The sequence below is a fragment of the Harmonia axyridis genome, chromosome 5, assembly GCF_914767665.1.
Source record: "Harmonia axyridis chromosome 5, icHarAxyr1.1, whole genome shotgun sequence".
NCBI lineage: Eukaryota > Metazoa > Arthropoda > Insecta > Coleoptera > Coccinellidae > Harmonia > Harmonia axyridis.
Genome location: NC_059505.1, coordinates 24,255,371 through 24,280,789, shown reverse-complemented (window position 1 = coordinate 24,280,789; position 25,419 = coordinate 24,255,371). Strand labels below are relative to the sequence as shown.

Genomic DNA, 25,419 nt, shown 5'->3' with positions numbered 1-25,419 from the left:
TAAATCGTTATTCCAAATTTGAATTTAAAGCAAAGAATTGTGAGAAATATTGAGAATTTTTCTACCTGAAGTAAAAGAAATATTACCAATTCAAAAGATGATTGAATCGAATATTACTTATCTTCACCTATAGCCAATAAGAGTATTGCTGATTCGTATAAGCAATTATTTATATGTATATTATATTTCCTTGAGATATTAACGAGTCCAACTCATTGTTACATTAAATCCAGTTCTGTCCCCACAATGTCAGAAAGAAGTATGGTCTAAAATTTCTCAATTTTCCTGATTCACATGGTAGAAGTTCATCCAAATATATGCCATATTTTATTCCATCATTGAATTAGGCAATGTAATGATATTATTCAGTAGAGATGTAACCGGGGAGATGGTTCGTTGAGAAAAGTCAGATTGACATAGTATATTTTGGTACTGAATTGGAAATACATCTTTGTAGTATTAACATTTATTTAATTGAGATAAACTCACAACATGGCGCAGTCGTGAAACGAAGCTACGTTATTATAATCAAAGGAAGAAGAAATGGAATTTTTGAAGCAACCAGCGTCAATGAGTATGAGTGGGGACTTGGGATCAAACTGGCGGAAGTTCAAGAACAGTTTCACCCTTTACTTAGTTGCAACAGGGTGTAAAGAAAAACCGAAAGAGGTCCAGGCGGCGGTTCTATTACATTGTCTAGGAGAAGAGGTTAGTGAAGTTTTGGAGACATTGGATTTGACAGTTGATGAAAAAACTGATCCAGATACGATAGTAAAAAAATTAGATGTTTATTTCCTACCTAAATGCAATTCTAGTGTGGAAACTCACAAATTCAATTCAAGAAATCAACTTTACGGTGAATCATTTGAACACTTTTTGGCAGAATTAAAAAAAATTGCTAGAGATTGTGAGTTTGGCACATTCAGAGACAGGCTTATAAAAGACAGAATAGTAAGTGGGATCAGAGATCGGAAAGTGAAGGAGCGCTTGCTGCGTGAAACAAATTTAGATTTGACAAAGACAATTGAAATTTGTCGTGTTGCTGAACAAACTGAACAACATATTAAGGAAATGATAGATAAAACAGAAAACCTTGAAGTTAGTGAAATTAAACATGGAAAGAACAGAATGACTTATGTGAATGAAAATAGCATGTATGCTAGAAGACAAGAAGGAAACCAATATAGAAGACAGCTCAATATGAACAGTTCCAGTCATGAAAATAAACGGGAACAGAACGTATTCACTAAAAGAGGCAGAACAAGTGATGGAGGAACGCATAGTGAAAATTCTCATCAGTCAAAATGTGGCAGATGTGGATTAATGCACCGTAATCGTAAATGTCCAGCTTTTGGCAAACAATGTAGAAGATGTTTTAAGTTTAATCACTTTGCTCATTTTTGTACAAATAATTTTCAATCTGGTGTGAATGTTATTGCTGATGATGAACATTATAATGATAACGATTATGTATTAGGATCAATTCAAATTTTTATGTTGAAAAACTCGGAACAAGATTGGTTTGAAACACTTTATATTCCAGATTGTGGCAAGTACCTAAAATTCAAGCTAGACACGGGGGCTCATGTTAATGTCATACCAGAAAATATGTGGAGAATTTTGAAAATAGGTTCACTAAAAAAAATTAAACTGAATATTACGAATTATGGTGGTCAAACATTGGATGTTGTTTGTTCCTATAACTTGCGAGTTGTTTTCAATGGTAAGAATTACTTTCTTGATTTTATTATTCTGAAGACCAATGGAAATTCACCGCCTGTATTGGGAATTCGTAGTTTACAAGAGCTGAATCTTGTTCAGCGAAATATATTTCAAATCCAAAATAAGAATATTTTCACTGAAAATCCAGCATTGTTCGAAGGTATTGGTAAAATTTTGAGTAGTCCGGTGAATTTTCAATTGAAACGTGATTACCAGCCGAAAGTTGTACCGTGTCGTAGAGTACCATTTCATCTCATGGATAAACTCAAAGCCGAATTGGATAGAATGATATCTGATAATATAATCACAACAGTAAAAAAACCCACAGAATTTGTTAATCCAATAGTAATTGTCAAGAAACCAGACAATAGTATTCGTATTTGTCTGGACCCCCAAAATTTAAATGATGCATTGTTAAGAGAACATTATGAAATTCCTACTTTTGATGAAATTACACGAGATATGTGTGGTGCAAAAATATTTTCAACTCTTGATGCCAGCAAAGGGTTTTGGCAAATTGTGTTAACAGAGGAAGCTTCTGAGCTAACAACATTTGCAACACCTTTTGGTAGGTATATGTTTTTACGTTTACCATATGGTGTATGTAATGCTCCGGAAATTTTTCACAGAACATTCACAGAAATTTTTGGAGACATTAAGGGAGTTAAAGTATATATTGACGATATTATAATTTACGCAAAAACCTTAAAAGAACATGATGAAATTCTGGAAAAAGTTTTTTTTAGAGCAACAAGAATGGGCGTTAAATTCAATAAAAATAAATGTAGGTTTAGAGTAAAAGAAGTTAAGTATGTGGGACATATTCTGACAGATGAAGGTATAAAAATTGATAATGATAAAATTGAAGCAATTAAACGAATAGATATTCCAAAAAATACTAAAGAATTGAGCAGGTTTTTAGGAATGGTTACATATGTTGCGAAATGCATTCCAAATTTATCCAAACTCACATCAAACTTGAGGGCATTGCTAAAAAAAAGATGTTGTATGGGAGTGGAATGATATTCATCAAAAAAATTTTGAGAATTTAAAAAACCTATTGATGACAAGACCTATTCTACAATATTATGATGAAAATAAACCGATAGTTTTATCAGTTGACAGTTCAAAAGATGGGCTAGGGGCAGTAATACTTCAAAATGGAATGCCTGTTGCATATGCTTCGAAAAGTTTAACAGATACACAGCACAATTATGCACAGATTGAAAAAGAAATGTTGGGAATTGTTTTTGGTTGTCAAAGATTCCACCAATTTCTTTATGGTAAGTCATTTTTAGTAGAAACAGATCACAAGTCACTCGAAGCTATATTCAAAAAACCACTGAATAAATGTCCTATGCGTTTACAAAGACTCAGAATTACCTTACAAAATTATGATTTGAATGTTAGATATAAACCAGGAGCATTAATGTATTTTGCCGATACTTTGTCGCGTGCTTATTATGATGACAAAAATTTTGACATCATTGAAAATGATTTAGAAGCTCAGGTTGGTATTATTGAATTCAATAGTATTAGTCCTCAAAAATTTGATATATTGAGAATAGAAACTGAAAGAGACATTGAACTAATGGAAGTTATGAATTACATAAAAAATGGGTGGCCTCGAGATAAAAATCAGGTAACTCAATTGGCAATGCCTTTCTGGAGTGTGAGGGATGAACTAGTTGAACAGAGAGGTGTAATTTTCAAGGGTAATCAGATGGTTATTCCAAAAAACATGAGGGATGATATCAAAGCTAGGTTACATTACAATCATATGGGCACTGAGAAAACGTTATTACGAGCTCGCGATATGGTCTATTGGCCATTTATGAATAAAGAAATATCTGACACTGTGGGAAATTGTTCTTCATGTCGTAGATTTCAAAATAGTAATCAGAGGGAACCTTTGTTAAGTAGAGATATTCCCACTCGTCCATGGCATACTGTGGCAGCTGATTTTTTTTATCTCGATGGAAAGCAATTTTTGTTGCTGGTAGATACTTACTCAAAATTTCCTGAAATTAGATGTTTAGATAATGATACAACCAGTAAAAGAGTAATTGATGCCGTAAAATCTGTTTTTGCCATTCATGGTAAACCAGATATTTTCTATAGTGATAATGGTCCACAATTCGCAAATTTTGAATTTCAGCAGTTTCTCAAAGAGTGGGAAGTTATTCATAAAACTAATTCGCCAACATATTCTCAATCTAATGGTTTCATTGAAAGACATGTACAAACAGTAAAGAAAATGTTTAAAAAGGCTTTATTTGATGGTAAAGATTTACATTTAACACTTCTGGAATACAGAAATACACCAATCGGTCGAGATACTCCATCTCCGGCACAACTTTTGTTTGGTCGCACTCTCAAAGGTCATGTACCTGTAAGAGAAAATCTTTTGAAGCCTAGGAATTATCATAAAAATATGAATAAAGTTTTCGTAAATAATCAATATAAACAAAAATTATATTATAATAGAAATGTAAGAAACTTACCTCATATAAAAACTGGTGACCATGTAATGGTTCAATTTGGAAGTGTTTGGGAACCAGCATAAGTTATTAGAGTTGACAGAAATAGACCTCGATCATTCGTTGTTAAATTAAATAAAAATGGTAGAATTTACTTGAGAAACAGAAGATTTTTGAAGAAAATTTTCTCAAATTTCTGCAGTGGCACATCTGATACAGAGTGTGATTTGTCTTGTAATGATAACGAAAATCAAAATATTGAGAATGAAGAAGTTAATGTGAATAATGATATTTTGGAAAATGAAAATGAACCAGGTGGAACACCAATAAGTGAAACACCAATAGGTGAAACACCATTAGGTGAAACACCAAATGCTGAAGAAGGGGGTGGTATATATAGAACTCGTTTTGGTCGTATTACAAGAAAACCTTGCCACCTTCAGGATTATATTTAGTTTCAGTTCCTATGTTGTAAATGTAAATGTTCAAATGTGTTTTAATTTTGTTTATTTGAAAAGGGGAAGATGTAATGATATTATTCAGTAGAGATGTAACCGGGGAGATGGTTCGTTGAGAAAAGTCAGATTGACATAGTATATTTTGGTACTGAATTGGAAATACATCTTTGTAGTATTAACATTTATTTAATTGAGATAAACTCACAACAGGCAAATCGAAATGATAAATATAAAAAAGTATGTAAATTTCATTCTATTCAGTTCATAAAACGTATAAATAAATATCATGTCTTTATATCTTTCAATCAGATGATTTTGACATTTGACTATCTCAGAGTAATAAATCACCTATTTTATTGCTTTTAGGTTCTTGACAGATTGCCCTCAGTAGCATCTCTGTTCGAATCAAGAGAAATCATATATTCTTCTCTCTCTAATGCTTTCTCCTCTACGAGCTTCTGAAAAATCACGTGACACTCGGTCCATGGTTATTAGGTCTATGGCCACAATACACCGATATCGATGGTCTCTCTCTAATGCCCAGTCCATGTTATTAGCACAGATTACTAGTCTAGATTACTTAGTTAGTCTGTGTTATTAGTGCTTTTCAGTCAGGTGCGTGTCATCCCGGGGCTCGGTGCTCTAGAGCCCCGCGCCCTCGCTAAGACAGGAAAGCGCCAAGCCCAAAAAAACTGTCAAATTGAACGTAAACAATCCAGCGCAGAGATAGCGTTCAACAGCTGCCTCGTACTTTATTCAAAGAAAAGGTCTTCTTTCTCTAAATCTATAATTCAGCATAGAATGCAGCGCCCTTTCTCCAGCATTTTGCTGGTACAGCGCTGTCAAGCGCATCTCTTTCAGCGAGCGCATTCAACAGCGCTGACTTTCCGAACTCCCCAATGATTCTATGTGAAAACTAACTGTCATGCGCCAGAATTCCCTTCAAATATGATTTTGACATTCATGTTAATTTGTTCCAAACAAAAACCATTTATGTTTTCTGTTGTTTGTTGTTTCCCATTTTAAACATAGAATCTTTGTTGGAGCTAGCGGTATTTATTTCTCAAAATCTGAACATTCTAAATTTGTAAACGATGTCTTCAGAACAAGTAAGTGTCAGGATAATTGCAATTTTGATGGAGGGACAAATATTTTTGAAAGATAATTCATTTATTTATGATGAGCAATATTTTATAGTGATTCTTAGAAAAGTTAGTTGAGTTTGGAAGATTGAATTATAAATACATATTATGTGTACCATATTTTGAAAACTAAATATTAATAGATATTAAAATTTGGTTGTTGGTAAGTGGCTTTCACGGTTTTTTTGGATTATTTCTTGTTAATTGCACCACTTCACTATTGCTCAATCGTCGTTAAGCAATAAATCATTGGGAGTTCAAATTCCATAAAAAACTTACTGAAGTTGTAGTACAGAATGTGTGGTGTGTTTATTACAAGTCCTAAATATAATTTCATTTATGTGAATTTGATGACGAATATCTTCTGATTAATTACTATCAGATTCTTTGTGCTGAGTTTATCCACTACAATTTCATAGTTTAATTCGTGGATCCTTGTTTTGACTTATCCAATAGATTCAATATGATCAGTTTCAACAAACGGTGATGATTTGTGAGTGTCCTTGATAGAATAATTTGATCCAATTCAAACAATGCCAACATTTGAAGATTTTTCAAAGTTGATATTATTCTTATTTCATTATTTTTAGTTTCTAATTTCAGAGGGCAAAACATAACATCTACAGTACTTCTAGAAAAATCTGTAAGGAAGTTGGTGTCCAACTTGGTCTAGAATATGAAGTTAATGCATTGGATCTAATTGCTGAACTTGCTTTCAAAAAATTATGTTATTATGCTAATGATCTCGAAGCATTTCAGAAGTAAGGATTTATGCTAAAAGAATTTTTTTTTTATATATTGATTTGTTCATTCTTTCAGGCATGCGAAAAGGTCAACAATTAATGCAGATGATGTTAAGCTTTTAGTTAGAAGAAACAGCTCACTAGTAAGATCATAACATCAATGGGTTTATATCAAATGCATCACATTAATAATTGAAAATATTTTGTTTCAGAAAAAAATATTGGAGGATAAACACAAAGCCATTCTACCAGAAAAATCACCAGAAACAAATGCTGGAGTTAAAAGAAAGAGAAAAACTTAAATAAATCATATGAAATGTAAAATTTCAGAATTGTTTTGTTATCATGAAAATTTTACTTTTTGCTTACTCATTCTGGAGGATATATGTATAGAGTTTACAAATTTCAAGCTGCAAATGGTTTCGATTAACCAAGTTATGTCAAATAATAATAATAATGTTTATTGACCAAAGTGAACATTAGTTGCAGAATATCACCTGTGCATAACAATTTAACCTTTATAACTACTAAAGTGCATCGAGTAGTACACTATTATATACCTGGGGTTAACATGACCCCACTTACTGAATTGTTCTAAGGGTTATAATAAAATCGAAATAATGAAACATGAAAGGCTCCAACTTGTTTATTACACAGTATCAAACATAAGTATAAATTTTTCATAACCTCAAACTAAATTAATTTTTAAATATGGTCGAAAATTTAGTCAGTACAACGATATTTCTTAAATTCACACAATACAGAAGGTGCCCTTGAGTTTTTCAGATAGTTCGTAATGGAAAAAACAGTGCAAAATAATTGAGATTAATATCAAGACTAACAAAAAAAAGATCAGTTACAAAATAATACTCAGTTTTAATTAGAAACCACAGTGGCGTAACAATGTGAAAATTTCATCCTATTTCACATATCATTCCTCACAAAAATTCAACATACAACTATCGCACGTTAGAACATTATAGTTGTTGCTTTTGTTACAACAAAATAATTTCTGGGACAAGCCATCTTCCAATTTCATTCACATTGGGCTTTGCATCCTCAATAAACGATTTTTGAATTATTCTACTTATATTCATTCACAGCTGTAGTGGAATTCTGTTGTTGAAAAGTCTTATATTCATGTATTTTTCAACTAGCTACTTTGCAAGTTCAATTTGACATTGTGCCCTAGGTAGTTGACTTGCTACTAGATAGCTGTATTGTAATATATAGGAATTAACTCCAGCGAAATCGAGTGAAGCATTAAAAATGGCCATGGGCCAACGTTGGGTGCGTCTACTTGAACTGTAGGTTACATTTTTTCGCCAAGAGTATCTACTCCTTCGGTGTTCTTTGTACAAATGGTTTTTCTGATTGTGAATCAGTCTAAATCAACTACAGTTCTGTCCAAGTTCTCAGTATACTTATCACTGTTTTCTACACTTGACCGTTTTAGAGCAATTTTTTCGAAATAACGGTCGTCAACACGAATTTTCTTGGAAAAACTTACCATGTTCGAAAGTAACTTAATTACCGATGTGGTGCCCTGTTGATCCCAACTAGACTTTACGCGCCAATAACATCAACTTCTACGAACCAATTCGATTTAATCCTTTTAAGTTACTAAATATTTTCGTTACTAAACAAGGATATGACTTAAAGCATAGTATAAGGAAATTCCTTATACTATGCTTAAAGCTAGAGGGGGCGGTCTGCAACTTATTAATTAAGTCACTCTACGTATTGCTGAGATGCATCATAATACTTATTGCACAAATTTGAGCAACGGTGCCAGATTTGATTTTTTTTTGTCTTAGCGGCGTCGACTGCATGGTCATTTTGCCGCCATTTGAATTTCGCTGGGGTCGGAACACGGAGGGGAATCACGTCCGTAGCTAAATAAATATTTTTTATCACTTTTTTATTTATACACTGTTAAACACCACGTGACTATACATAGGTATAAAGTTCTTTAATAATTAATTTGAAGAAGTTTTGAGATTTGTGTGGTCTGAAAGAGATTTACAGTGGAGATAGGAATGTTATTGTGATAGAAATACTTTTTAAGATCACTTTTCCGTACTACTTTTCCACAGGGCCGTCGCTAGCCAAATTGCCGCCCTAGGCAAATTCCCAATTTGCCGCCCTAACAGTCAACTCTGCAAAATGCAAAAAATTATTTTGGCTTATCGGGGTCTTCTACCGAAATATGGAAAAATTTAAGGTGACTGTTTGGGAAATTTTAATAATAATAACATAGAAAAAACATAAACAAAACCAACAAGTTCAAACTTATACAAAAAATAAAATTCATTTTAGGATTGGTAAGTAACAATAATAATAGTAACACATGAATGACTAGAACAAAAAATGAAAGTATCTGTCCGGAAAAAATATTCAACGAATTATTTAGAAATTAACTTTTCGATCATTGGAAAAAATGATCGAAGTTATACATTATTTCCATTTTTTGAACCAAAGAGAAAAGGAAACGAATTAAATATAACGAATTCGGTACGTTTTTTTGCCGACATTTCTAAGTTTTCATCAAATTATGCCGTAAATTGTAAAGAATCAAAAAGATGGAGTTCGCTACCAATACCTTTCGTCCTTTCATATTTCATAATAATATTCAATAAGGACCCGCTCTAGCGTTTCTGCCGCCCCGGCAAAAATACAAGTCGACGCCCTTGCAAATTCGTGATAAGATTTTTTTATAAAAAGTTAAAAAGGTTTTATGGACGTAATATGTATTGAGTGTAATTATTTCTTATGAATTCAAATTTAATCAGGAAAGATTATTAATTGATAAACTACTAAAGAAATTAATAAAAATTGTTGGACGAAACAGATAAAAATTCCATTTCTTGAATATATTTGGTTTTTTCCATGAATTGTTAAACCCGTATTAGGTCACAAAAATCTACCCACGATTTCAGCAGCTGGTATAACGTAAACAAAACCGATCTTCGACAGAGGCAATAAAGTGATAAAACTGTGCTAGAAACCAATTGCTAGTTATGAAAGGAAGCAAGGACGATTTCTCATAAAGGCACGTCACGGTCCGTAATGTTTTCAAGATGTTAAAAATGTGGAAATGAAATCTATGACAAATGTTCGAATGATAACTATTTCAGTTCCGTTAATATCGCTCTTATGCCTACTACCGAAAACAAAATTGCAAGACCCTCCGAATTTCAGAATTGTACCTAGCATTTTAACACCTGACAAAGTACCTTATCAAGTATCTGAAAAAGAATCTTCAGATAGTTATTTGAATTCTTTTTTTTTAAGTATCTTAAGATACCTTTGCAAAAAAGTATCTTATTTTGTATCTAGATACTCTTATAAAGTAAATTTGACGGCTTTGTCAACTTTATTTTAAAATATAGGTAATTGATTTATAAAATTTGAAATAATATTCCAATTTCCAATCAGCATTATAAAATCAAGTTATTAATCCGAAAAAAAAATCACGGTGAAAGTAAAAAGAAATCTATTCAATACATTCTTCTAGTAATTTAGTACCTAGATACCTCTAGAATAGGCTCTGCGATTTCAGGTTCTTCTGCTGAGTTCCACTTTATAAAACGTTTGAACATTTTGTTTTTTTTCAGGGGGTTTAGACGACATCTGGATATTTATGAGTTGTTGTGTATAATGCGGCACCTTCGATGGTTTAAATTGTTGATTAAATTGTCTGTATATTTTCGTGTTGTTTCTAACCGATTTAAATCTCATTTCTTACTTTGAATTTTTACACATATGATTTTTGTTGATCAAGATTGAAATGCCGCCCCAGAATTTTGCCGCCCTAGGCGGTCGCCTCCCCTGCCTACCCCCTAGCGACGGCCCTGCTTTTCCACAGGATTTGTTGGTATGACTAATCCCCTTTTTTCAGTGTAGTCAAATTAAGAGCTCTCAACTCTTCTCATTTTGGTGTGTTTTAATATAATAAGGATTATATCAAAGTTGTAAATTGTTTTATTATAGAATTCCTGAGGAAGGTCCCAACCAAGGACCGAAATGTAGACTATGATATAAAGAAGAGATCAGTAATTAGAGTAACGGGATGTTGACTATATAGGTATTTTGGAATTGCTTTTAATTTGTAGATGAACACGAAAGAGATATTTTCATGGAAACTATAGAAAATGCCGATGAATATAATAGCGTATTCGACTGGTTGCACCTGTTCGAATTAATTAGAGCTGATTATGTTATTTAGCTCTACAAAAATTCGAATTTATTCGCACTGGTGCTGCCAGTCGAATACGCTATTGAGAATAGTTGACAAAACTCCCGCTGAAACGTTCCATACTGTCACGGAACACTACCGCTACGTCAAACTTCGATTCTTGTTATGTCAAAGTAAACTGGTCAGTAGTCTGGTCTGTCACTGTCTGATTTCTCAGGAATTAGTTTAATAAAAGCGGTGAAAATTAATCGTACAAATCCTAAAAATAAGTTCTACAAATGTTGTACAATACCAATGTACAAAAGTACGCCACAAAAACTTTTTATAAACGTTTCAAATATAAAAATGGACAAGTAAGGAAAAATTTGCTAGAGATCCAGATTCATTGACAAGTACTACTCATTTCTGTTAAGATCATTAAATCATTTTGATGTAAGTAATCATCAATATACATTGATATTAGGTCTATGGTAATGATGTAATTCTTAAATTATTTTTGATTATTCAAAAATAAGATGTCAATTATTTATCACTTGTTTGTCATTGTGCGGTTGCTGAGCTACTTCTAAGTAATTAAATGCCTAAATCATATCAATTTCAGTTTCCAAATGACAAAATTGTGGTAAACGAGTTGGAAGAAGATATGAAAGCTGCATTTCCAAAATGCGAAAAAGCAAGACTCATTGGATAATGAATTGGAAGAAGAAACGAAGGTAGCTGCATTTCAAGAAAGTGAAAATGTAGATATTGAACTACAAAGTCAAGAAAAAGGTTGGCACATACTTTCATAAGGTAATCTTGCTGAATCAACAAGTGACCTTGAGCGATCATCGAGTGTCACCTCAAATTCGTAGCTAGTGTTGCGGAACGGCAGAGAAAATGGACACAGGTAAATAACAATAGGTGGTTTATTTCTAATTAACAATTTGCAAGAGCGGATAGATGTTCTCATACTTGCTACTGGCTTTATTAGCTTATTATTATTATTTGAACTGGGGTCGTTTTGGTTCGGTAAGCCTTCCGGGAACTGCGAACATGCAGATCTTTTGTTCTCTACCCTACTCATTCATAGAAACCCAGGGAGGTCGTCAATGACGTTAATAAAACTGACAACCTCCTTAGGGGCCTTGGCCATTACCTCTCTGGTATCCAGGACCGGCTTACCCATGTGAATGGTTCTCAGGCCAGCCAGCTCCGGACACTTGTAACTACTAGCTTACTTGTCCCTAATTCTAAATGCAAAAATATATATACCCATCTTACGTTTATAGTCTAATCTTAAGCTAACAATAATGGTCAAATTTCTTATTGAATGGAATTTGACAATTAAGTACAAAAATATTCTTATCTAAGGACTTATGATTCGAATGCTCTGTTGGGAGTTTACATAGTAAATAGTGGTATTCTTGAATGGTATCTATCGAACAAGATTTATCAAATGGTGAGTAACAATTGGCAAATACAATAATGAATGGTGATGAGTTATGGAAAAGTACTGGATGCAGTAGGCACATAGCATCTACCTCCATAAGATTAAAAGATCATCGATCTTTTAATTGAGCAAGTCTAGGACTTCTTCTCTTCTCAAAGGAATTTTCTCTGTTACCATGTCATCATGTACAATTCTGATAGGTGAATTTGATCTAGAGGATTTGATATTAAATGTTAGACAATTTGTTATCTTTTAACAGCAATTTCCTGAATTTTGTTCTTCAATATCTTTGTGATAATTACCTAGTGATCTATTCCTATTTGAATGAACTTTATATCTATTATATAAATATTTTACAATCTTATAAGTTATGTAAACTAAGATACATTTTAAGATGGTACATATCAGGTATGGGACAAAATAATTTTTTATGATGGATTGTAGTATTGGTTCTTCTTCCAATGTTTCTGCCTCTATATTCATTTCGTCTAATTTTTGGCTAGCAATATTTAAGTCTTTGTTATTTAAAGTCATTGTCTGAATTGGAATGATGTAAAAAAATGTGAATACTTTCATTTTGGATTTTTGGTTTGTCGTTATCTTTCAATCTTTCACAACAGTCTTGGAGTATGTTAAAATTTGGGAAAAGTGGTTCTCTAAAAGTTGATTGTTTCCAAGTGATAGAATCTGATACTAGTGTTGTTGTACTAATGTACAATTTGCATCCCCCAGCTAAGCTTATTATGCCAGTGACATTGATAAATAGCGACAAAGGTGAATTAGGCAAACAATTTAAAGTGATTGAAGTCTGTTGTCATAAAGCGAAAATCCAACTATTATTTGAATCGAGTTTATGCCATATCTCATATGATGCTGGGAAAATTCTTTTATCGCAAGTAAAATCTAATTTTGCGTTAGCAGTGAGTAATTGGGTTTCGCAAATCTTCCTGCTTTGAGTAGAATAGATAGGTTCTTCAGGAACACATATAATTTCTTTTTCATCGAGAGGTTTGCAATTATTAATATTATCGAATATAGTATAATATGTGTTTTGAATCAGAAAGAGCTAAATACTTTATAGATGGCAAAATAAAAATGGAGTTTTCTTTTGAAGGATGAAGAATTGGAAGAGGAACAAGATTATATAGGGAATATCATGTTATTTACTAAGGGAACACAAATGATGTAAACTATTCTGTCACTTTAGGAGTGATATTTCACTTCGATATTGTCCAAGAATTTATTCGTGTTTTTATTTGTTGAAGGAAAAGGATATACATTTGAATTTTTAAGAAAGGAATTGTTTTGTACAGTTCTGATGTCAATTGGTACAATGATATAACAATGGGGTGTAAGATGTTAGATTTTGCGAACAAAATTGTGTTGATTAGTGTGTAGAGTTCGTGTTCTAATTCTGTTGTTAAGAGTAAAAGTAATTCAAAGTGTTCTTCGCTTATTTGTTTAAGTTCTATCGTATAAGCATGATCTTGAAGGGTTTCAGTAAAAATTGAGATTTTCTCTGAATTAGAATTAAAAGGTCTCGATTAGTATTCAAGTTATTAATCGTGTGGTTGAAGTTAGTTATTGTAGTTTTAACGACTTAAATATGTTGTTTCAGTAGGTGAGCTAGATTTCTATCATAGCTGTTGCTATGATTGATCGCATCAGTATATAATTTGGCATCGTCTTCGTTAAGAGTTCTGAAAAATGTTTTAAATGCGGAACCGATGATATTGAACCATGCGCGTTTCACGCGGTGTTGGCGATTAGTTAATTCTTTCGATGTTTGATCCTTCTTATATAGTGATGGTATCATTTGATTCAATAGAACTAGCGAGGTTTTACACGAGATGGATTGTAAGAATTCGTTTTTCGAATGCTTGGGTTTGCCTATGAGAATTACTAATGAGCTCTAGTTTTTCCCTGCACGTTTTGAGGTCTATGTATGTCACTAGGTTCCATTTAGACTCGATGAATCGAAGATCCTTGATATGTTGATAGTAAATGCCTGAAGATTTATTTATTTGTCTTATATGGTGTGTTTTGGATTGTGGTATACAGAACCACAATATTTGGCATCTGAAACAAAATGTTTGAGCTTATTAGTATGAACCCTTACCTTTCTTCTATTGATCTGAATTGTGGCATTTACAGAAGAGTTTAATAATAATAATTATGTTTATTCAGAAATCCACAAGATGGTTACTTTGATTATTTTATATGGACCTGTGTATTGTTTTGACAACTTTTTAGATTTTCCTTTTTCGCTTTTTTATTTAGCAGTAATACCTTTTCACCCAATTTGAATTCAGTATTTCGAGATTTTTTATCATAGTAAGCCGTGCTAGTTTCTTTTGATTTTAATAGGTTGTTACTTGCTATTTCTTGAGATTTTTGCAGCATAAGTTTTAGATCGTCTACATAGTTTTCATACGTGAGACTTGATGGAATTAACGCTTGTTTACCGAAAAGTAGTTCATGAGATGAAAATTTAGTTGATGAATGTACAGTGCATCCCATTTTGGGTGAGACAGCCAGGTTTCTCGCTTGTTATTTAAGATAGAACCTTGCGGTTTTCACGTTCCTGTGCTACTTTTTCGTGAAACTCAAGTTGGTCTAATCAGATTTTGCATAACTGTTTCCGTTCAAGAGATACAGGGCGATTTTGGAAATTGATACTTTTCGGACCCCTCCTTTATCTCCGAAGTTATTACAAATAATGTTGAGGTAAAAACTACGTCTGAATCAGAATTCTGCGTAGAATCCAGTGGCGTACTCAATTTTTTTTTTCGGGATATGGTTTTGAAGATTCAACACAAACCTATATTTTTCTTAATGGAACACCCTATATATTATTACTTCGTTGAATTCGTTATTTTTTTCCCTTCAAAATGATGTATGATACTACAGGGTGAGTCTTTGACTTGTACATATATTTTAACCGAAGATTCTTGAGGTCAAAAGAAACACTTTTTTCATTTACCACTTTTTCCGATTCGGCCCTGTTAAAAAGATATACCCATTTTAAATTTTCATAATGAGCTAATTCACCCCTGGTAACCGGAACACTGAAGTTTTCGCAAGTATAAGATATACAATTTGAACCTTGGAAATAAGCTACTATATTGGAAAAGCATCATAAACTCACTTTAACATTCCATTTGTTGAACAAAGTAGTATTTATAATACAATAAATGAGTTATCCCAATTTCATTGACGATAAAGATTAAATGTTTTTCTGTTGGTCTTCTATTTCATTTTCGATAATCACAACGAATTGAGCTCGCTACCACCCATATTTGCTTAGCTCTGATATTCATAATTTATATCCATTCATTTATTATATCGCATTTATAATATATCGTTGTTTATTTCATTTCGTACAATTTAACCTCACATTCTCAAATAAATAATATTCATCTGAGTTCTAACACAGACTAACTAGTAGTGTGTGCTAGTAGTCTGTGGTTTTAAGTTTGAACCTCAAATTTCGAGTGTTGCAAATTTAAACACAGCAGTTCGAATAATCTATGTTCTAACCTAAAATATTTATTTACAGTGAGATTACACTGTTGTTGTCAGGGGGGTGAAACTCGTAGTACTAAATTGGAAACAAATATTCTATGCGCCTACCTAACAGAGAATGAAAGAGATAGAAGATGTATGGTTATCTCTGTCGCTCATGACAAGAAGGATAATGTCACAGATTACATTGTCACAGATTAGTCTGTGATAATGTTCCAAAATCCAAATTGACATTCGACAGTTGCAGTTATAACCAAACATTTTCGGATAGTAGTATTGAAAAATATTCAACATTCGTTGAAAAAAAAAATTTTATTCGTTAAGACTGATATTAGATATTATGTTAATTTATTTTTTGTTTGAAAAACCAACATTTTTATTATTTATCTTTGTGAGTATTAAAAAAAAATCAATTTGTTCAATAAAAATTTTTTTTAAATCTTTTGATCTTATATTATGTTATTTGTTTTTAGTTTGAAAAACCAAACATAATTTGGTATTTAAAAAAACTCAACATTTCAATTCAATTTCAATTCCAAAATTATTATTTGTGATATATTTATTAGAGATTTGTTTTTTTACCGATGGTGTTTTTTACTCAGTAAGAATCTGACACTACTGTTTGAGTGCGGAACCTTGCAGTGTCTCCTGTGAGGAAGGATCCTCTCAGGCAGCTGTACAAAGCTTTATTGTGTTTGTTTTGTGCAGTTGATGCAAGATTTTTCACCTATAAAAAAAAAACTTATTATTGATCATAAAATTGTTGAATGAATTCGTTCACATTCTAATATCTGTTTACAGGTCTGCACAACTTTTGGTCTAGTCTAAGGATTGAAATGAGTGCCTCAAATCTTCGATGGACGACTCCATTGGTTATGTACATCCTAAAATGGCTGTTTGATTACTATATCATCAATTTTTAACAGAATTATAAATGATTGAATGAATTTGACCGGTAAAGGTCAATAATTCATCATGGAAAACCCATTTATTAGTTGCCGACGTGAAGCCAACATACTTTAAAATCCCATATATCGCAGACCTCTCACAAAAAGCTCGTCATTTTTCAAAATACGAAGGGGTTGCAATTGCTTTGAAACCAGAGAACATCAAAATAGATAATTTTTTTACACTTTCATAGACTTAAGTTTATATTTAATATTGTATTCCTTCTTTCAGAGCCCTGAAGGTATAACGAAACTGGTCGGCAACTAATAAATGGGATTTCCATGATTAATTTTTTACCTTTACCTGCTAATTTCATTCAATCGTACAGTCATTATCAACCAACAATGTTATAAATTATGTACTGTATTTCTGTTTGTTCCATGTAGTGTGTCCATTGAAATATTAGATAGAAGTCAAATAATATAGAGTGAAATCAATTTTTGTTTTTTTTACTAGTAGAATTAAAGGCCGCTTACATTTCAAACTTTCCTGCGGTAATTTCAAATTTTCCCGCCCTGAAGAAAGCCTATTTCTCACTTTGCCCGTTGGTGTCGCTAGTGCGGACCTAATCAAGATGGCGGCTATTTTGTTTCCACAGATTAGTAGGGAGATTGCATTTCTTATTATTAGTATTCTGTGGTTGTTGTTATTATGATATTTGATATTACAAAAAAAAAATATGTTATCATGAAATGAAAATCATCGAAGATTTGAAGAATCCCAACAGAATATTGAAGTTCCATACATATTTTCGAGAAATTTAAAAACAATTTCCAAAATAATTGTGTGGATACATAATAAATAAGTGTGCATTCTGATAGAAAGTAATTCCTTTATGAAATGAAGCATTTGATTTGCTCCAACTATCTCATAAAAATAAAAATAATGATCTGCTTCAATATTTTTGGAGCCATCAGTGTGAAAATATGGAAATGAAGTTTTATGGCTCTGTAATCAATGGAAAATGTTAGACTCCACTTGTAATCAAAGTTGTTCTATAATATGTACCTACATTATAGTCAACTCTACTACTTGATTCATCTTGATTTTGCCATTGAAAATAAATGAGAACTATTCAATATAAATATCCACAGTTGAATATCCTGTTTCATTCAACTCACCTATTTGTTTTCATATTAAAACAATTATGGCACTCTTGGAAGTATGTCAATCATATGCTCTAGGATGAATTTATGGAATAGCAAAAGAATAAAAGTATTTAATCTCAATCACATGAAAATTTGTCTAGTATGTACTTAGTGGTATGTTTCGGTGTGAGTTTGAATGATCCTCGAAGAATACAGTATTGTTCGATAGCAGCAGTCTTTAGTGGGATATTGACTGTTGTCATTATAATGGGACTATTTTGTGAAAACTTTTTTAAACATGGGCTTTATGGGAAATCTGGACTTTTCAAAATAGAATGTTGATTTTAATGAAGTATCTTCTTATTATAAGAGCTGTGTCAAAGCTCAGTAATTTGTAATCAAATAGAAGAGTTGAGGTGAGCTCATTCAAATAACTTCTCAATTCTAAAATCTGAGACATGACATCATAGTAAATATTCATTTCTGTGGATATTTTCCACAACAGAACAGAGTTGCATTTAGCCAAAGTACCCAATTTTTCGAATTTCACAGATAATTTTTTTTTTTTAAGATCAAGTTACTCGAAAACGGCGCTTTGTAGGAGAAAATATGAAAAATACTTTTATTTTTCAAATTAGCCAAATATTGTTCAATGAACGTTCAAATTGTTTTTAAGAGTTGGGTTCTTCGAATTTCTGGTATTTTTATGTGATATAATGTTCATAATGAAGAAACTGAAAGATGTGTAGGGAATCTTGTGTTTGGAGAAGATGTATCACATCAAGGAAAAGCTATATTTCAAAAATCATTTCCTTCAATAGAACCATTTACGAGATATAGCTGAAAATCACATTTTTTTTATCGATTTTCAACAGCCTGTATCTTTGTAACCGGGCCGAATCGGAAAAAACTGTAAAGGAAAAAAGTGTTTCTTTTGACATCAGGAATCTTCGGTTGAAATATATGTACAAGTCAAAGACTCACCCTGTATATAGGTAGGATGGTCAGAAATGTTAAAAAAACACTAAAACATCAAATAATGATGATTTTTTGTTAATGAGCAATGGATATTCCATATGAAAAAAAGGTTCAATTGGATAATTTTAATTTGTGATTTTTATAAATAGTAGTAGTAAGAGTAAGCAAACAAAGATAATACACTCATCACTTACATGAAGAACAAAACGTAGGTACCTACCCAATAGCAACAAATGTATAATACAAAAATTCATAAACATTGCATAATATCTTACAGATCAAACTGTTCAAATTGCTGTCCATTTTCCCTGATACATATAATATACTACAGTAAAAGACTCAACAGTCCCGAAGAACTTCGTGCATCAACAGAGGCAGTTTTCCAGGATTTACAAAACCGCCCTTTTATAATATTAAATGCACTCAGGCGTATTGAAAAGTTTTGTCAATTATGTATATGGGGAAAATGGACAGCAATTTGAACAGTTTAATCTGTGCAATGTTTTTGAATTTTTGTATTATTTATTTGTTGCTATTAGGTAGGTAACTACGTTTTTTTTCATGTTAGTGATGAGTGTATTATCTTTGTTTGCTTAATCTACTATAAATAAAAATCACAAATGAAAATTATACAATTGATCCTTTTTTCATATGGGAAATCCATTGCTCATTAACAATAAATCATCATTATTTGATGTTTTAGTGTTTTTTTAACATTTCCTACCTACATAAATAAGTTTATTAAGACAGTTGTCAATAAACATACAATTCGTTACAGAGAATTCCTAATGAATCCTGTGAGTAACAAAAATAAAAAATTTCCTCAATTAAAGTAAAAACCTACCTAAATAACGATATCAAGTCCCTGTCGGATCATAGCCATGAAGATCAATCATGTAAACTCGGTACCAATAGAATCCGTAAATTTCCCATAGTTACGGCGTATTGATAAGTGAATATACTACTTGACGACGTGGTTTAATCGTTATTGTGTTTCGCCTCCTACCATATTGTGATAATTTCCATAATAACATTTTTGGACGTTCCCCAAAAAATAAAAGTAGAGCTCAGTGGAATGTCATTGAATGATCAAAAAGCAGTGCTTTGGTTATGGTCATTGAAATTATACTTTATATAATCGTAACGAATACCACTCGAGCATAGACAATATATTTCGATTATACGAACCTCTGTGTATAATCGAATATTGTCTATGCTCTTGTGATATTATAACTTAATATCAAAGACGACTTGTTGCAACTTGATGCAGTAAGAATGAAACCCTGGATGACTGATGACATTCTGGAGTTGATGGAACAACGAAGACAAAAGAAAGGCGATGATAACGCTTACGATAGCATGTACAGGGTGGACAAATTTCGATGTTTCAGCACCACAACTTTTAAACCAGAGGAGATAGACCAAATCTGATACCCCATTCTCGGTCTGTTTTTCTGAGAAACTAACAAGGGTAGTATTCGTTTTTGGCCACCTTCTTTTGTTTTCGAGTTATGAGCGAAAATTGGAAAAATGGCGATATCGAAAAACATTTATATCTTCGCTAATACTGATGATAGAGCTCTGAAATTAAAACATTATACAGGCACTTTTTTACGTAGAATCCAGTGGCGTGCTTTTCTTTTCAAAAGGGTCTCTAATAACGAAGCTATGACCCAAAGTTATGTTTTTTCAAATGGGACCACTAGATTTCTGTGCCATTTTTTGAAAGCTTAATTTTTCCTGATTTCAAAAATATATAATATCGTATAGTTTGTATTAATATAAATAATAGAAAATGGTCAAAAACCTTTTTCATCTAAGAGTCCCAATATTTCTATGGTTTCAACTGTTGATGAGCACAGAAAAATTGAGCTTTCTATAACAAGAGCAGTGTCCTTCCGTCAATCTGATTATTTCTATGATTTTTACTAAGTTCTACAAAATTTGAATGTAGATATATTTTATAAAAATTGTTTCGAAAATATAAATGAACTCGGAGAAAATTTTCTAGGTTGCTTGAACACAGTTTCAAATATTCATCTGCTGAACTCGGTGCGAAATATCGAGAAGATGTATCGACTGTGCATTGTGCAATTGTTGTCATTATTAGGATAAATATTATTTCTTGTTTGTTCCCTTCGTAATTAAATTGTTGAGTTCAATCATATATGCGTTGTTTCATATGATATTTACAATGGATTGGTACTTGTGCGTATTCATTCTGGAGACCTATGAAAATAATCTTCTGATACATCCAACTCATTACAACTCTTTCGATTGAAATATTCGATTTTGTGGATTTCTTCGCTATTTCCAAATCAATTGAAAAATGAATACTACCCTTGTTAGTTTCTCAGAAAAAGAGACCGAGAATAGGGTATCAGATTTTGTTTATCTCTGGTTTAAAAGTTGTAGTGCTAAAACATCGAAATTTGCCCACCCTGTACAGTAGTGTTTTAAGAGGACCTAGCGAAATCAATCCTACGATCCCAGTCCGATTGGTTTTCATTGATATAATGATGTAGGTAATCGGCTAATGTTTGGTGACTCCTTTCCAGTGCTCCGTTGCATTGAGGATGATAGGCTGTACAATTTATTTGTTTGATCTTGAACATTTTTGAAACTTCAGCGAATATGTTTGACATGAAATCTTGGCCTTGATCTGTTACAATATATTTTGGAATACCGAATTTGTAAACAAAGTTCCTCAAGAAGGTATCAGCGCTTGTTTTTGCTTCATGCTTAGGAATGGCATAGGTTTGTGAATATTTGGAAAGGTCGTCTTGCAAAGTTAATATATATTTATTTCCATATTCTGGTACTGGAATTGGACCAACAATATCCAAAAATATTTTTTCAATGGAAACACAACTAGTTCTTGTTATTTCCATGGGTTTGATATTCTTTTTACGGACTAAGACTTTTTTTTTTTAACGACTTTATTCTTCAATTAGATACAACAAGGCGACATTTCGCTTGAAGCTACTCTTACATGTAACCTCTTCTTTTCCTTTTCGTTTTTCGAGGTTTTGAATTCGGCGACGGCTTTGATTTTTCCTGGATCTGTTTTGACACCATCCTCAGTTATTACGTGACCTAAATACATACATTTCTCAGAAGTTCGCATTTATAAGGTTGGATTTTTAAATTGAATCTTGATAATTTATCGAAAACTTCTCTGAGTCTTTTATTATGAATTTCTAGGTTATCTGCAAATATGATGATGTCGTGGAGATATACTAAACATCTTATGCATTTAATTCCTACCAGAACATTATTCATCATTCTCTGAAAAGTGGCAGTTGCATTTTTTAAACCAAATGGCATGCGTTTGAATTGGTAATGTATACTTTGAGTTGAGAATGCTGTTTTAGTCGCGTCTTTTCCATTCAATTATATTTCATGAAAGCCCAAAGTAAGGTCAAGAGTTGTAAAGTATTTCGAATGTCCTAGTTGATCTAAAGTATCGGAAATATTTGGAAGAGGATATGAGTGTCCTATTGTGACATCGTTAAGTTGCCGGTAATCTATGACAAGTCGCCATTTCTTTTCTTTCGATGCGTCTAATTTTTTCGGTACAATTCAAGTAGGAGCGTTCCAAGGAAAGTTTGAAGGCTCGATTATGTTTTGTTCAAGCATTTTTTTGATTTGCTTGTCAACTTCTTCTTATGAATTTGAGGGTTTTAGCATTTATCGGTCGGTTTGATGTAGTCTCTATGGAATGTTTGATAGCGTTTGTACTTGTTAATATATGTATATCCGGGCAGATGGAAAAGATCATTGTATTCATTCAATTATAGATGCTTTTTCTTCTGAATTTAAGTGTTCAAGTCGAAGAGATTCTGAGATTTTCCATAGACGACTTAATTCGTGGTTGTTTGTCTTTGATTTTTGATAGAAATGGAAGATATTTGAATTGTTCATCGCTTCAGTGATTGGATCTAGACATATATCTAATTTCGAGAGTTTGACTGATTTTTCCGTGGTGTTGAGAATAGAAGTAATAGCTTTATTGTTTTCTACTTCAACGATATTTGGAGGTAAACACCTTCTAGAATTTGAATATTAGGAATGATTTCTTCTGAGATATTTTCATTTGTGATATCTATCTGAATTATGGTTTTGCTTCTTGGATTGATCCTTTGGACAACGTGTTCATTTTCCGTAAGATTTTCATTTATATAATGAAGCCACAGTCATTATCATCCTATCAGCAAAAACTCTTATACATGAGGTACGAGAGCTTAAACCAAAAATTAAACGTAAAATTCTTTTCTGAGATATTAAAATTCTTTCCACACTCACCGAATTACCCCATAATAAAAATATTATAATTCAAATGAGAGTGAAAAAGGCTGTTATATATATCTACTAAAGATTTAATAGGTAGTGATCCTTTCAGTTCACTAATAGCATAGTATGCCTTATTCAACTTTGTGCTCAAAAAATGGATATGATCGCATATCTTTCTCCATCAAATTTAGCACAAAATACACATTCTAATTTAATAAATTTCAACGGTTTCAACACATTTTCACAAGAGAAACACCTTTAAATTAACAAAAAATCATCCTTCTTAAGAATTTTTTTCCAAGGAACAGATTCCGTCGACCGCCTCGTTTCGATGACTTTATCTAATCAATCGTAATGAAAGACTTCGATGTTATTTCAGGAAATTCACGAGTCTCGGTACATATCCTTCGTTCTTTTAGGGAATTCCTCAATCCGTTGTCCTGGCTTGACGTTTCGCTTGAAGACATATCGTCGGCTAAGAGTGTAAATCTGCTAAGTCCATTTTGAACAATTTCACAGGAGACCAAAAAAACCGTACAGTACAGTGCATCCCATTTTGGGTGAGACGGCCAGGTTTCTCGCTTGTTATTTCAGATAGAGCCTTGCGGTTTTCACGTTCCTGTCCTACTTTTTCGTGAAACTCAAGTTGGTCTAATCAGATTTTGCATAACTGTTTCCGTTCAAAAGATACAGGGCGATTTTGGAAATTGATACTTTTCGGACCCCTCCTTTATCTCCGAAGTTATTAGGAATAATGCTGAGGTGAAAACTACATCTGATTCAGAATTCTGCGTAGAATCCAGTGGCGTACTCAATTTTTTTTTCGGGGTATGGTTTTGAAGATTCAATACAAACCTATATTTTTTTTAATGGAACACCCTATATATCATTACTTCGTTGAATTCGTTATTTTTTTTCCTTCAAAATGATACATAATACTATATAGGTAGGATGGTCAGAAATGTTGGGAAATACTAAAACATCAAATAATGATGATTTTTTGTTAATGAGCAATGGATTTCCCATATGAAAAAAAGGATCAATTGGATAATTTTCATTTGTGATTTTTATTTATGGTAGAGTAAGCAAACAAAGATAATACACTCATCACTAACATGAAAAACAAAACGTAGGTACCTACCTAATAGCAACAAATGAATAATACAAACATTTATAAACATTGCATAATATCTTTCAGATTAAACTGTTCAAATTGCTGTCCATTTTCCCTAATACATAAAATATACTACAGTAAAAGACATAACAGTCCCGAATAACTTAGTGCATCAACAGAGGCAGTTTTCCAGGATTTACAAAACCGCCCTTTTATAATATTAAATGCACTCAGGCGTAGGTATTGAAAAATTTTGTCAATTATGTATTAGAGAAAAATGGACAGTAATTTGAACAGTTTAATCTGTAAGATTTTCAATTATGCAATGTTTATGAATTTTTGTATTATTTATTTGTTGCTATTAGGTAGGTACCTACGTTTTGTTTTTCATATTAGTGATGAGTATATTATTTTTGTTTGCCTAGTCTACTATAAATGAAAATCACAAATGAAAATTATCCAATTGATCCTTTTTTTATATGGAAAATCCATTGCTCATTAACAAAAAATCATCATTATTTGATGTTTTAGTATTTTTCAACATTTCTGACCATCCTACCTATAATAATAATAATAATAATATTTCTTTATTTCCTTAAGACAGAGTACACTGTATAGAAAACGTCAAAATGAATATGCATACAATAATAATAATAATACGAAAAAAGAAACAAATTAGTAACTGAAACAGAAAATTTGATCTACAAAAGATTAGAATTCCTTAAACAAAAGAGTAATCCAAGTATTCGCTGACACCATAAAAACAGTTCATCAACAACAATTCCTTAATGTCATTCTTAAATTTTCTGTACTCCAAAACTTTCAGTCTCTCCGGAAGATGATTGAACAATCTGATACCATAGTAGGTTGGCGAGTGCTGAAATTTTGTTGTTCTATGTTTTGGAATACAGAGAATATCTTTATGTCTTGTATCGTAATCATGGTAATCAGAGCATTTTTTCAGCAACCTTGAGTTCTTTTTGATATGCAATAAACAATTTAATATGAAAACGCAGGGAAAACTCAACAATCTGTTGGAAATGAAGTAGGGTCTACAGGACTCCACTGGTGAAAGGCCGAAAATGAGCCGCATGATTTTTTTCTGTGCAATGAATGCACGATGACTCGAGAAGGATCCTCCCCATAACACGATGTTGTAGTTGAGGTGAGAGTAGGCCAAAGAATAATAGACGCAAATTAGAGATTCCTCCGAAAGGACTTGCTTGAGACGTCTAATTGCGAAAAATGCACTACTCAATCTCGAACATACTGAGTCAACGTGGTTCCTCCAACTCAGG

General features: G+C 32.3%; 2 protein-coding genes, 1 long non-coding RNA gene and 1 pseudogene across 4 annotated transcripts; 3 read left to right on the top strand and 1 right to left on the bottom strand.

Moving 5' to 3' along the window:
• The first annotated feature begins 354 nt into the window (after positions 1–354).
• On the top strand, positions 355–2,745 carry LOC123680895 (uncharacterized protein K02A2.6-like). The gene has a single exon (XM_045619014.1). The coding sequence runs from the start codon at positions 544–546 to the stop codon at positions 2,743–2,745; it is 2,202 nt and encodes a 733-aa protein (XP_045474970.1). The 5' UTR covers positions 355–543.
• A 279-nt stretch (positions 2,746–3,024) lies between these two features.
• LOC123681196 (centromere protein S-like) lies at positions 3,025–7,178 on the top strand. 2 transcript variants are annotated; one of them, XM_045619446.1, is made up of 4 exons: positions 5,582–5,769; positions 6,406–6,563; positions 6,622–6,688; positions 6,758–7,178. In XM_045619446.1, exons 1-4 carry the CDS (start codon positions 5,755–5,757, stop codon positions 6,845–6,847), a joined length of 330 nt encoding a protein of 109 aa, XP_045475402.1. In that variant the 5' UTR covers positions 5,582–5,754; the 3' UTR covers positions 6,848–7,178. The 2 variants fall into 2 exon arrangements, 1 of the variants encoding a protein (XP_045475402.1); XR_006747651.1 differs by lacking the exons at positions 6,622–6,688; positions 6,758–7,178 and adding an exon at positions 3,025–4,897 and having other exon boundaries at positions 5,027–5,769; positions 6,393–6,531.
• A 5,017-nt stretch (positions 7,179–12,195) lies between these two features.
• LOC123680893 lies at positions 12,196–13,317 on the bottom strand (annotated as a pseudogene).
• A 2,597-nt stretch (positions 13,318–15,914) lies between these two features.
• Positions 15,915–17,085, top strand: LOC123681195. Its single transcript, XR_006747650.1, has 2 exons — positions 15,915–16,091; positions 16,502–17,085. It is a non-coding gene; the product is annotated as an uncharacterized LOC123681195 (long non-coding RNA).
• Positions 17,086–25,419: the final 8,334 nt, after the last annotated feature.

What these genes read in the sequence shown, in the direction of transcription:
- LOC123680895 (XM_045619014.1), top strand. Translation starts at nt 544, where the DNA reads ATGGAATTTTTGAAGCAACCAGCGTCAATGAGTATGAGTGGGGACTTG.
- LOC123681196 (XM_045619446.1), top strand. An exon ending in GATCTCGAAGCATTTCAGAA is followed by an intron (nt 6,564 to 6,621) that starts GTAAGGATTTAT and finishes TCATTCTTTCAG; the next exon opens with GCATGCGAAAAGGTCAACAA. An exon ending in TTAGAAGAAACAGCTCACTA is followed by an intron (nt 6,689 to 6,757) that starts GTAAGATCATAA and finishes ATTTTGTTTCAG; the next exon opens with AAAAAAATATTGGAGGATAA.